Raw genomic sequence first — 13,952 nt, forward strand, 5'->3', positions numbered from 1 at the left:
TGTGTCGTGTCCATATCCAATTTTTACAGCTGTCTCCCTCTTTCTGACTAATTACCTCCATCCCAGTGGGCAGCCAAATTACATGCCAAGATAGTTTAGAGTGGGTATGGAGCCTGTTGGCTTCATTCAGTGCAAAATAAGTCAATATATTAATTTACATAACTGCAATCTTTTGGGAATAAATTATCCTTTGTAGCGCATCTGGCCAGGTGCTGTGACAGCCCCGTCAAGCAGCGCCGGCAGACGTAAAGGAGCTAATAATCCTTAAAGAGGAGCAGCAGCGAGCACCTCGGGGAGACAAACGGCCGCTTCTCCGCGGCTGGGATGTCTTCATCAGCCGGTCCAGCGGCAGGGAAGGTGGAGCTCGAGCCTCAGGGCCGGGGGAGCAGCAGCAAGGCAGAAGCCACTTCTCCGCTGCAGTTGCTGGAGGCCAGCCCAAAGCTGGAGCCGGCAGCAGTGCTGCTGGCATCCCCGCACCCCCATCCCGGGCTCTGGCTGTTTCGGGGAGCGCTCTAAGGAGCAGGCATCCCTCCGGGGGTGCACCCCAGCACACCACCTCGGGAGCCCGTAGCAGCTGCACTTGCATGTCTGCACGCTCCGGCTTTTAGACCCTATAAAATAGATCCGCCACCCTTTTTCCCAGTGGCCACCAGGTACGCGTGGGGATGGTTCCAAGCTGCGCCGGGGGGGTTTAGACTGGACGTCAGGAAGCATTTCTCTGCCGAGAGGGTGGTCGAACACCAGAACAGGCTTCCTGGCGAGGTGGGCGATGCCCCAAGCCCGACAGTGTTTAAGAGGCATTTGGACAATGCCCTGAACAACATGCTTTAGCTTTTGGTCAGCCCCGAAGCGGTCAGGCGGTTGGACCAGATGATCGTTGTGGGTCCCTTCCAACTGAAAAAACTCTGCTCTCTCTTCTGCCCTACATCGGTCTGGCATCAGTGTACCTCCGTTTTCTCTCAGCAGTCGTCCCCCCGTTCGTAGAACTGAACCAAACCCTGCAAATTTATGGGATCGTTTTCCAAGCTTTCATTATCAGTTATTGCACTTTTTATAACAAAATGGAGGAGAACAAAGTTGTGAATATTTATACTCTGAAGCCCGGAGGATCCTGTTGTGAGATATTAGCTCTGCTGACGGCATGGGTTCTCAGCTGGAGACCGGGATGAAAGAGATACTGTTACAAGCCTTTCTTAAAATTAAAAAAAAAGCTCATAAAAAGCACCTGTCTGTTCTCTTCATTAAGCTCGCCTGATGAAGGCCTCGGGGGAGCTGATCAACATGAATATTTTTCCACATCTAAGTAGAATAAATATACTTAAAATCAGTCACCAAATGAGAGTGTATTTATAGCTAATTGCCAGTGGAATAGACCCGGAATGGAACAGAGTGTGTTTCATGCATCTGTTGACTGGCATGTTTTATAAATACACAATTTCTCACTTCCTCGAATAAAGTAGTTTAAAAGACTGAATCTTGTTTTCATTGCCTTGATCAAAATAGAACAAATTAAGATAATACGCAAAGTGAAAATGTAGGGGGGAAAAAAAAAAACACAACTAAAAAATCAGACCTGCATTTTTCTAAAATTTCCCTGGGGAGATTCCCAAGCATTAGGCACCATAATTCCCGGGACGAAGCGTGCTGGATGCAACCGGGCTGCAGGCAGGCACCTGGCCATCTTCCCACCTTCCCTCCCGGCTGCTGATGCTCTCCGCAGGAGCACAGGCAAGTTGCTCCCAAGTCCCAAATTACACCCTGCTTACCACAATCATAAAACCATTACATTTTGGTTTTAGACTATTTTTAAAATAGCTTTTTCAAAATGGTGATAATTGGAGATACGAAACCCAGTGAGGCACAGGGCCAGCAGAAAGGGAGCGAGGGGAGCTCGCTGCTGGAGAGATTGCTTTGGTGGGGCAGGGCAGCCCTCAGCACTGCGGCTCTCCTCAGAAGTCACATTAACTAGGCTAAGTTTCCTCTCTGCCCCTATCTGAAAGCTTTATGTTAATAAACGAGGCATATACTGCCTCCAGCATCCATAGACACGGGGTTTAGTTAAGTCAAGGCCCAGCTGTACAGAGTTACACAAAGATGAGCGTGACCCTGCCAGCCTGGATAGTGACCGATCTCCAGAGCATCTTGTTGGATGCAAGGGAAGCCACGGTGGCATTTAGCCCATCTAACCGAGAATCTCAGCCGTGCCAGTGTACCCTAAGCCTACTATGACCTGGCAAAACAGGCTGTGCTCCTTGGTGGCCCTCTGTGGTCCCTAAGCTGGGGATGCAGAAGCACCCCTGTCCCCGGCCGAGCCAGAGCTCCCTTCTGCCGAGGAGCAGACGCCTCTCCTCTGCCGTGCCTTCCCACAGAGCGGGGCAGAGCTGGTGCCTCCACCACCGACAGCCCCACGCAGGAGTGCCCCTGCCTCCCCCATCACTTCCCGGCTCTCCAAAGAAGCACCAGAACAAATTTAAGTATTTTCCTTGCTGGAAATTGCCCATCTCTGAAGCTGAAGAAGAGCCGTACTGGAAGCTCTGGTCTCCTTGGGAGGGCCCACACACCGCTCACCCTCGGAGCTCAGCAGTGATACTCACCACCTGGCACGGAAAAGCTTGTTCTTTCTGGGAGTGGGAGATAAGGAATTCCGTGATTGCCCACAGCTGTGGGCAGCCCTGGGCAGCCCTTTGGGGTGGCACTCGGTGGTTCCTCGCTATTATCCGCAAAATGCAGGATGCACACCTACATTAGGCAGGAATGGGAAAGCGCCCTGCGCTGCGTTGGCATCTCGAGCACTAGTACGTGGGGGCTGTTCACGGGCACTCGTCTCGGGAGAGGTTGGTCCTGGCTGTGTCACAAGCTTGGGGAAACTTTCATGAGTGTCGAGTAATGTTAAAATGCAGTGTTGGTATCGGCTGCACCCTGCTCAGGAGACTCGCCGCCAGCTGAGCTGCACTGGTGCTCGGTACTCGCCCAGCACACCCAGCCGTAACGCGGGCTGTGCTCACTATGAACATCTCGGCAGCCAGAGAATAAAATGTCACAGTCGTGCAATATTCATCACAACCGAGATCCCGGACGCATCTGAAGATGAAGTGCATGAAACAAGAACAGAAGAAAACAAGACAGCCACCGTCTCTCCTGAAAATCATTTGTTATGCTCAGAGCACAAATGTCAGCTAATTTCGCCACACGTTGCCCTGTGGGGCATCGGCAAGCCCTCGCCTTCAGCCGCCCCCGCAGCTCCTCCAGACAGTTGTTGATGCCAAGGGAGAGGGCGAGAAGTAAAACCCCCCGTGTACCTGGGGACACCTCTCCTCCCAGTCCTCTTGGCTACAAGGGCTTTCTGAAACCCTTCGGCTGAGCTCAAAATGGAGTTTAACAGTGACTCCCCACTTTACCTCGCGCTCTTCTCGCACATGGTGGTGTTGAAGAGGCCACCTGAATTTGGCTTCTTCAGGTTTTTCTCCTGTATTAGCTTTGAGTCTAATATTGCACCCTGTTCAGTTAGTGCCGGGAATCTGAAACCGAATGGAGGTAAGCGGAGCTTTGCAGTAGTTAAGCAAGTCTTAGGTAGGCGCTCCCATGGTTTTAGAAATCAGATGTCTGCCCTTGTAAAGGGAGAAGCGGCAGGAGATGGGGCTGCATGCAGTGGTCCTGTCCGTGCCCGTGTCCGTGTCCGTGCCCGTGCCCGTGCCCGTGTCCGTGTCCGTGCCCGTGTCCGTGTCCCCGCCGCCCGCGCACACTAGATGTCACTGCGCGACCTGCAACGGGACTTCGCTTCCCTCCGCTTCCCTCCGCTTCCCTCTGCCCTGGGCTCTGCTTCCCTCCCCTTCCCGGGGCCAAACCGCTGCCCGGCGCTGGTCCACCGCCCGCTCACCAGCCCCGGGACGATCTGTGCTTGGGCAAGGGGGAAATAAGCACACAGCCCTGAATGGGACTTTCAGTTGGGTGCAAGGCCAGCGCACGGGGCTCCCGGGGGCACGTCCACCTCGGCAGCGATGCGTCCCGAGCTGGATTTTCAGGGCATCCCTCTCTCGGGCACTGCTGTCTCCCGGGGGCTCTGGCTACAGCCAGGCTGCAGCGAGTGTGGGCAGAGCAAGCGCTGGCATCGCTAACGCGGTCCAGGGGCTGGCCGGGCAGCTCCTTAGGAGCGGGTTTGCAGCTCGAGCCCCGCAGGACAAAGGCAGTGCGTGGCCAGACTATCCCTCACTCCCACAAATGTCTTAACATCTGTTCCTGGAAGCCAGCTGCTCCCTACTCAATGGATCCAAAACACACATCCCTATCCCCATCACTATTTCCATGCCCGTCCCATTTCCATACCCATCCCATTTCCATCCCCATCCCATCCCTATCCCATCCCCATCCCATTTCCATCCCCATCCCATTTCCATCCCCATCCCCATCCCCATCCCCATCCCCATCCCCATCCCCATCATTTCCATCCCCATCCCATCCCCATCCCCATCCCCTTTCCATCCCCATCCCCATCCCCATCCCCAACCCATTTCCATCCCCATCCCCATCTCCATCCCCATCCCATTTCCATCCCCATCGCCCTCAAGGCGGGGGGCTGCCCCACAGGTGAGCTTGGGGTGCCCCTAGCCCTCACACAGCCCTGCTCCCCCCAAACCTGCTGTGCACAAGCAGGTATAACGCTCCGTGGGTGAGCAATGAGGCTCTGCATGGCCAGAGGTGCTCTGGCTCCCCGGCTCGGGGCACAAGCACTCCCTGGGCAATGTCCCCTTGCCCGAGCAGGGAGGAGGAGGGCAGAAGCACTGCCCAGGGGCTGGTTTCTCCCGGGCTGCCACAAAAACCACACAAATCCCACCCAGGGCGCTGGACTCCATGGCCTCCTCCAGTCCCAAGCACCACGACTCAGAACCGTGTCACTTCTTACAGGTGATCTTTGCCCATATCTGTCTGTTTGTGCAGAGCACTGCCAAAATGAGTTGTGGTTTTCTCCCCCTTCTTTTCTAGATGTTTTTTCCACATCAAAACATTGTAAATAACAACATTCTTTTCCATGCCGTAGCTCCACAAAATACTCTTTAAAGCACCTCCTATTTCTTGGTGCCTTCCTGCCTCCAATTATCTGCAAACCTGGAGGAGGGGAGAAGAGCGATCCCTTTCCTGAGCCTTTGCATGCAAGTGCTCTGCACCCACCTGACACTGCTCTGGCTGAAATCTGTATCCCGAAAGCTTTTAGCAACATTTTTCACTGGGCAAGATGAAATACACTTTACTCTTCAAGGCTAATCCAATTCCAGTTTGCAAATCATAAGGATGAAAAGAACAAAAACAATGACAGGAACTTTCAGAGGTTAAATTGCACGTCTTGCCTTCGTCCTGCTGTTAAATTACAGTGAGGAGGTATGAAAAACATACAGTTTTGCCTGCTCAGACCAAGGCTTCCTCTTTATATTGTTTCCTCATCACAGAAAACTAATAAAGATGAAATCTCAACGTTAAAAGGCACCACGTACGTGAACAGAGATCATGTCCTCCAGAATTTCTCCCTTTTGCCCATTTTGACACGACCACTACTACCCGGACTCTATCATGGGTCTAACGCTGCTGCTGCCTCACGGCACTATGAGACTCACTTGTTAGAAAACATTCCCAAAGCACTTTAAGTTTAGGATTTGCAAATGATTAATCCACAGAAAACTTGCTAGCAGTCTGCAGAGCACAAGTGGGCACGTGGATCCAGCTTTCCTTACTCTTAGCCACTAGTTTTTCAGAGCTAAAAGCATATGCGGGACTTTCCTGACATAATTTAGGGATGGGAACCATTTCCCTAACTGCTGCTGAGAGGTGCCAAGAGCTGGTAAATGGAGAGGGGCGCGAGGAGCTGACCCCGGCCCACATGCCCGCTGCTACCACCCGCTGCTTTGCCCAGCCACTCGAGAAGGCAGAGGAATCACGCGCTGCAAAAAGGAGTCACGTGGAGTTTGAACATCTCTTCCAGCATTTTCCTCTGGCTAAAATAACTGCCAGCACTCCCATTGCTAATTAGAATTAATACTATCTTCTTCCTCCAACAGTAAAAACAAAATGTTCTCGTTGTGTCCCATCTGATAAAGCAGCAAAGCTCAGCCAGCACGGCCTCGTAGGTGGGCTGCTCTCGGCAGACCTCTGCAGGGAGGGGACCCCACATGGGGACTTCCACCCCCAAAGCCCTGTGCCAAAGGAACGGAGTGCATCGAGACCAGGATGTGAGTAATGGGTTACATCTGGGCTCTGGACGATGGTTTGTGAGCAGTTAACGAAACAGCCGCCACACTAAGACGGATTAGCTGCAAAGGGTACAGAAAACATCATTTCTCTGTGCCTGGCCTTGACCTCCCCATTAGTTTATTCCCATGAGGACCAGTCCTGGATAGTGTAAGGTGCCATGTGGCCATCGCACCCACCCTGCCGTGGGCAGCGTTTGCTCGCAGCCCCTGGCAGGCCCCAGTACACAGATTCCTCTGGCTGTTTGCGATAATTAAATCTCCACTCAAGCAAAGAGAAGGCAGGGTTAACGATGGCAGCAGCCGCCTGCCGCTCGCAGCTCCGAGCTGTGCCTGCATCCACATCCTCCGCTCGGAAATATCCCAAGTCATTGCTCGGCCGGAGGCACGGGAGCGACCATCCTGCCCACCACCACCCCACGGCCGGAGGCACAGGCAGACGCACGCCGAAACCATGGCACCAGCTGTATGGAGCTGCTGCCGCCCTCCACTTATCCCCCAAACCTCCAAACCGCAGGGGGGGAAAGTGGTCCCACTGGCAGCATCAGGGCTGGGCCCTCCCCTGAACAACTGCTGAGCGGGGCACGAACCCCCCGCCATCCCCAGGCACTCGGGTGCCTCTGGGGAAGCAGCTTTGGTCCCCGGGCGCATCCCCAGGGCTGGGGATGTTGTCAAAGACGACAAGCCGCCCGTTTGTGGGCCCATGTCCCCACGCGCGGGGTGGGCAGTGGGGTGCAGAGGCGCACAGCCTGCAGCGTCAGCCCCAGCATCACACCAGGTTGCCACCGCTCCCCTTGGCACCTCTCCTGGGCACCGTGGCCTCCGGCAGCACACGGGGCTCCCAAAAACTCACAGGGCCGTGAGGTGGCTGAACCTTCAATTAAAACAGACCTGGGGTGGGGGGGGTGTTTGGGGAGGGTGAGGTTCAACCAGCTGAGCCCACAGATCCCCAAAGGGCTGGTCTGGCTCTTTCTACAGCCCCAGGGACCGGCACCACACACCCCCCCACTACAGAAACCTCCTCCTCCAAAATCTCATTCCCACAAACTCGCTCCCTGGAAACCCACACCCCAGAAGTTGCTCCCTTAAAAACCCACTTGGAAAATCCTGCTTCCCCCAAAACCTGATCTCTGAAAGTCTGTTTCCCCCCAAAACCCTCCTCAAAATCCACTCCCTAGAAATCCACCCCTCAAAGCTTGCTCCCTTAAAAAAGCCCATCCCTGAAAAGCACTTGCAAACACCCACTGCCCAGAACCACTGGCAAAAATCCAGCTCCCCCAGAACCCACCCCCCAAAACTCTCCAAATTGCTCCCTTAAAAACCCGCTCCCCCAAACCCACTCACAAAATCCTCCTCGCCCAGAACCACTGGCAAAAATCCGGCTCCCCCAGACCCCATCCCCCAAAACCCTCCAAATTGCTCCCTTAAAAACCCGCTCCCCAAAACCCACTCACAAAATCCTCCTCGCCCAGCCTCGCTCTCCAACCCCCGAGCCCCCAACTCCCGTTCTCCCTGCTCCCCAATAACCCCCCCCCCGCCTCGCTTGCTCCCTCGCCCCCTCCTCCCCGCAGCCCCCTCGCAAGCGCCCCCCCCCCAGCGCCGTCCCCGACCCCTCCCCAGCACCGCCCTCCCTCCCGCTCCCCGGCCCCGCTCCCCGCCCGGGCGCGGCGGGGCGGAGCGGAGCGGAGCGGCGGGCGGAGCGGAGCAGCGCGGAAGCCTCCGCCGGCGCGGGGCAGCGCGGAGCGGCTGGGCACGGCTGGGCTGGGCTCGGCACGGCCCGGCCCGCCTGCATGCGGCGGCGGCGGCGGCGGGGCGGCCGGGCGGGATGAACGGCTCGGCGGCGGGCGGCGGGACGGCGGCGGCGGGGCTGCTGGCGGGCACCGGGAGCGCGGCGCTGGAGCTGGAGCGGGCGCTGCGCTGCTGCACCGCCGCCTCCGTGGTGACCGACGGCGGCGGGGCGGCGGCGGCGGCGGACGAGCGGAGCCTGTACATCATGCGGGTGGTGCAGATCGCCGTCATGTGCGTCCTGGCCCTCACCGTCGTGTTCGGCATCTTCTTCCTGGGCTGCAACCTCCTCATCAAGTCCGAGGGGATGATCAACTTTCTGGTCAAGGACCGGCGGCCGTCTAAGGAGGTGGAGGCGGTGGTGGTGGGGCCCTACTGACCGCCGGCCGGCCCCGCGACCGCCCGCCGCGCTCTGCCGCCCGCCCCGACGGCCCGGCGCCGCGGGAAGTCGACCGGGGCCGCCCGCTCCCGGCGCTGACTGCACAACGGCCGTTCCTCCTTTAGACAGACTGGGTTTTGGTTTTGGTTGGTTGTTTTTTTTTTTTTTTTTCCTCCTTAAAAACAACAGCAAACGAACCCCGAGAGCCCGGCGAGACGTGCGGGGGTGCCCGGCGTGCGCGGCCCCCGCAGCCGCCCGTCCCGACCCGCGGGGTGCCGAAGTAAAACGTGCTCTGATGGCAACAGGTCTGGGGTTTCTTATTTCGTTCGCGGTAATAAATGCCTCCGTCTTCGAGTCCCGGGGTCCTGCCGGTGGTTCCGCGCCGCCGCGGAGGGGAGCGGGGAGGGGGCGCGGGGGGCGGCCGGGCTGCACCGCCGCGAATCCGCGGGGCTCGGGGTGAAGCAAGCGCCCTGTCCTTGCAAGTTTTTGCCTTGCAGCTGTGCTAAAGCTTGCATTTTAGACTGCTTTTCGGGTCCCCCCCCTCCCCCGGTTGCACAAGGCTGGGTGAACGCGGTACCCTCTGCTCTGTGCGCACCGGAGCACGGCGGGATGTGCCCGGGGAGATGCGGGGACCCCGCTCCTCGCCGTGGATTCTGGCTTTGGCCGGGGAAATAGTCCTGTACTCTCTGTTTGTGTCCCCCTCTGTCCGGGTTTGACTCTAGAAAACCACTATACATACTTTTTATTAAGCCGCCTGGAAGCCTCACCAACAGGTGACTTCTTACGGTCATGTTTAAGGGAGGAAAAAATTTATGCTTGCACAGGATTTTATTTTTTTTCTTCATCCGTTTCCTTTATAGAGCATCTTTCTATGAGAGGTTTGCATAGCTGTTTATCATATCCCCGGGGGCTTGGACTGGCTGCTAGTGATAAATCAATGTATCTACATTTGCTGTAGGAGGAGTGGAACCAGCATAAACACTTGCTGGGGACCACGGCAGCGGGATGGGGGCAAAAAGGCTCAGGCAACTTGCCTGTGAGAAAATATCTCTCATGACATCCGAAGTCCGGCAGTGAGACTGCTATTGTCAATATTTTAATGCTGATAAGAATCAGGAAGTTTTCCGGAGAAGCCATGGGGACTTCCAACTGCTCGGTTTTCCCTCAGTTTATCCTGAGCTGGTATGAAGACGGCCAAGCTACCGAATCATTATAGACATCTTTAGGAGATGTTATCAGAAGTTTCCGTTTTGACAGGCAAGGTGAAACTCAGCATTTACAAAACACATCTGAGCTAGAAGGGGATGAAATAAAACTGGAGCCTGAGACAGATAAACTGCAGATAAACTTTTGGTAGAAAATGAGACAAAGCAGAGTGTCTCAATGCAGTCCAATTCCCCCAGGCAAGCAGAAATCTCAGCCAGGTACTCACTCATTTACAGCTACATTTAAGGGAAAGACAAGGAACAGATCTGCCTATTCTCTGGGAAACAAATATGCTATGGACTTTGTCATTACATCAAAATAAATGTTACTAAGCCATCTATCAGCTGAAACATTGGTGAGAAATTTAACCAAAACTCTCCTCCTTTCTTTACCCCTTAGTGCTGTAGAAACATTAGATAAAGCACAATTTTAAGATAATACAATAGGAGGCAAAACTCCTATTACAGATGTTTCAGTCATCACAAAGCATTTCCAACTTTTTAATTTGCATCACTTCATGGTATTGCAGATAACACAATCATTCCCATAATCTGACTTGCAAGGAGTGCACTGCATGGTTGAACATTTTTTAAGAGCTAGATTCATTAGGCATTCTTTATTAATCATAGCGAACACTTTTTTGATTAAGCTTTGCCAGAAGCTGCAGCTTTTTCCAACGGTGTAAATCTGAGCCATGGCAAACTCCTGGTTCTGTAATAAAATAGGATTTTCAACCTCAGCCCAAGAGCACACGTGGCTTGGTGTCTCTCGCCTAAGGACCCCTTACAAGCTGAGAGCCCCTACCCTAGTAAAGTGCTTATGACTCTCTAATCCCTACAAAGATACCTCATTTTAGGCAGGGAACAGTTGGGAAAAGGGTTTTTCTGACTCGGTGATGCAGAGATGCTCACACACATCCAGTCCAGCAGCTTTACTTAGGCCTCTCTCCCTCTCTGTACTGTGGGGACTTTGGTACTTGGCACAGAGAATAGGAAGAGACTTGGGATATTTATAATCCATCGGTGGGCAGGAGGATGGCAGCACGGGGAAGAAGCACATCTCAGACACCCAACAAGGGCTCCAGCATCCACCTCATCCCCACGTTGTATAGCACAGATGGAGGAGACTGCTCGCACGGGGAGCGGTGTTCGAGCAGATATCTCCTACCTGGCCCCCGGGCGCTGCAGATACCTCCATGCTTTATAGAGCCTGCCCAGAGCATACCTCTGTCCCTTCTAGTCGTGCATGTAAAGCCATGACCTGCATGTTGGAGGGGTGGGAGCTTCATGGTGAACATCACTTTTTCAGATCTCTGCACACATCCTTCCAGGGGCATTTTTTGAAGAGCACCTGGAAAGCTGCTGGGAGAGCCCCTGTCTGTGGTGTGGACAAGCAAAGCCCCGTCAGCAGCTAGAACACACTGAAGACAAAATCTGCCTTGCTGCCGTGCTGAGGTGTTGGGAAACGGGTAAACCCAGTGCGGGTACCCAAAGGAGGGCTCCACCACCTTGTAGTGGCTTGAAGATAGTATGAACACCTGACCTGCTTCTTTATAGTTGTCCCTTCTTTATTCAGCTTAAATGGTAGATACGTTCAATTTTACCACCAAAACTTGAGGGGCCTTTCATTGATGTGCATTCCTGTTTCTCCATCATGTTTCCAACCATGAAATTCCCAGAGGAGCAGATGATGATGAGAGTCACCTGGTAGACCTGGACAGCTCTCAGTCATTGCTGTCAGATGTGAGCTCTTAACAGGGGAAATTTCCAATTTGTGAGGAAACCCTTGCGACACTCAGTGACTGCTGACAGGGGTAGGACTTCGCAGCAGGACCTCTCCCAGCAGGACTCACACTGGGACCTCTCACTGCACCTCTCCATGGCTGTTTCAGAGAGGATGGTGCCCAAAAAGTCCATACAGCCCCAACCGCAGCAAGTCCCTAACATGGTACTATCTGCAATTCTTCTTGAGTATTAAAATAAAAAAGCTCAAATCTTTTCTTAAGTCAAGGTTGAAGTAATCTCACCTTAGGCTGTCTGCATACCTAATTACTGTCTACAAAGTAATAACGTAGTAGTTCTTGCCTTGAATTAAAATAGCGGTGCCCATGCCGCAGAACTTCAGGCTGCCGTGCCACTGGCAGACCTCAGCCCTCGTGCTCAGCCTTGGCTTCCAGCATGCAAAACACCGGAGCCAGAGCTCCTTCTGGGCACAAACACCCACCAAGGCTCATCCCGGCACGCCGCGGCAGCCTGCCAAATGGCACCAGATTTCTCTGCTGCCGCTCAGCCGCTCTTGTTTTTTCTCCCAGTTAGCCAGGAAGGCAGGCTTGGGAACACGATTTCACCCTTTCAGCTCCAAACGCCTGCTAATCCTCCAGGAGAAAAATCAAGAGGCGTCTTAGTCACTTCCCAAACACCCACTGGAGTGGTTTGTTCAATATTTTAAATGGGATACACTTATTAAAAACACTGGAATTGCTTTTAGATAACCCTGTGAATGTACTCAGGCTAAATTTGTCTAGACGGCTGTACAATTTTAATTTTAATTGCATGCTTGCCACATCTTTTTGGTAATAATAATCAAACACTGGCTGAAGTACGCAGAAAAGATGCACTTCAGTTCAGATATATGCAGGTGCAGGGCTTTATTCCAATTTCATATTCAGGCAAAATTCACATCGATTTTTAATGCAGTTTAGCTTTAATAAGGAAAATAAGATCCCGCTGTTCATTTGCAGTTAAAAAACCAAAACTTCACCATAAGTGACAGGCACAGCACACATTACAGCTTTATGATTTGCCTTAATATTTATCACTCGGAGTAGCCATGGAACGCTCCTGGCTCATGCAGCACGCCCAGCACAGGGTGCTCCCCTGTGGCAGTGTGTTTCCTAAAAAATCTTTATGTTCATATTCAGCTAGGCAACTCATTTTAACATGCAGCCCTAGCTGCGTTTGAGCCCGTATTAATTATCATTAAAGAATGAGTCATTAAAAGTGCTCCTCCTTTCTCGACAGCTCTGTTTGTGTGCATGAATGGATTATGCTGTCGCCACTGATTTCAGCAAACCGTGACCGGGGCTGTCTAACTGGTAAAGCTGAAGGAGCCCTGAGGGACATCAAGTCTTTCAATTCTTTTATATTATAAAACAGCAGTGTCCTCTCCATAATTAAGGTTTAAATTTGCTGTCCAAAAATCTAATTTTCTGTTAGCTCACCATTAGCAAGTGATAGCTGTTGCCCATCACACTTGCCTGCGTGCCTGGTGCCTGGTAGCCAGCTTTTCTCCCAGACAATTCAGCCCGTTGTGCCGCTCCCCATCTCCGCTGCACCGTTACTGGAACGGCGATACAGTCTTCTCGCTTGAAAGAGAGAGAAAAAAGGAGAGAGAGAAGCCAGAAAGCAGCGGGAAGTGTACAAAATAGAGGGCATGAATGCACATATGCATACCATGAATGGCACTGAGGAGCAACAAACTGAAACTTAATGCAAAGGAAAACTTCCTTTTTATTTAAAAAGCGTGTGGTTAACCTGTGAAAGTCTGCCAAAGTCTGCGAAATTAGCAGGTTTCAGAAAAGGGGTAGGTGTTCATAGGGAAGACATCGGCTCTCCCTCGGTAGGGAAAGCAGACCGCAGGGGCTGCAGCGCGGGTGCTTCGGCAAGCCGGTGAGCACCTGAGGGCTTCAGCCCTGGCTGCCTCGCTGCAGCCGGGATGCTGGCGGTCCAGCCCCGTGGGTCCGCACCCCCAGCCTCTCCTGGGGGCTCCCCCGGGCAGCAGCCCCCGGGCACCATCCTCCCGCAGCACGGCCAGCGCCGCACCACCGCCCCGCACAGACACCCTGAGCCAGCGATGGAAGCCGGGGCCGGTCCCTTTCTTTCTTCTCCGTTTTATTTTACAAACACAGGACTCAGATGACTCTTTTGCAGAATTATTTTTAAGCCTTAAAGTTGTTAAGAACACCCGTTTGTATTAAGGCTTTATTTTTCTCATGTCCCAAAATGGCATGCATGCTCAAGTGCAAAAATTTAACAGGACCATCTTCTCCCTTCCCTCCTTCACTGAATTTAAATCCAGGCCAAGTGATATTGGTGGCCATACAATTTATCCTCTTTGTAATATGGTTGTAGGGAGCTGCTTTCTTTTATGGGAGATCTTTATTTTGTATTGACAAATATTAGATTTTTTGTATCGCTGAGGACCAGACACGATCGCTGAAGAAAGAAACCAAAGGAAGCCTGAGCTCTTCAGGACTAAGCGTATCCATCAATTTGGCCACCGGCAGCTTGGGACCTATTCCGCAGTTATAGAACGTATTTTTAGCACATGGAAAAACAGTGTCATGA

At 53.2% G+C, this 13,952-nt stretch overlaps 1 protein-coding gene across 1 annotated transcript; it reads left to right on the forward strand.

Moving 5' to 3' along the window:
• The first annotated feature begins 7,968 nt into the window (after window positions 1–7,968).
• RPRM (reprimo, TP53 dependent G2 arrest mediator homolog) lies at window positions 7,969–9,627 on the forward strand. The gene is made up of 2 exons (XM_075153914.1): window positions 7,969–8,705; window positions 9,359–9,627. The coding sequence occupies exon 1, from the start codon at window positions 8,062–8,064 to the stop codon at window positions 8,398–8,400; it is 339 nt and encodes a 112-aa protein (XP_075010015.1). The 5' UTR covers window positions 7,969–8,061; the 3' UTR covers window positions 8,401–8,705; window positions 9,359–9,627.
• The last annotated feature ends 4,325 nt before the right edge of the window (window positions 9,628–13,952 follow it).

Source organism: Calonectris borealis, chromosome 6, assembly GCF_964195595.1.
Source record: "Calonectris borealis chromosome 6, bCalBor7.hap1.2, whole genome shotgun sequence".
NCBI classification, from domain to species: Eukaryota; Metazoa; Chordata; class Aves; order Procellariiformes; family Procellariidae; genus Calonectris; species Calonectris borealis.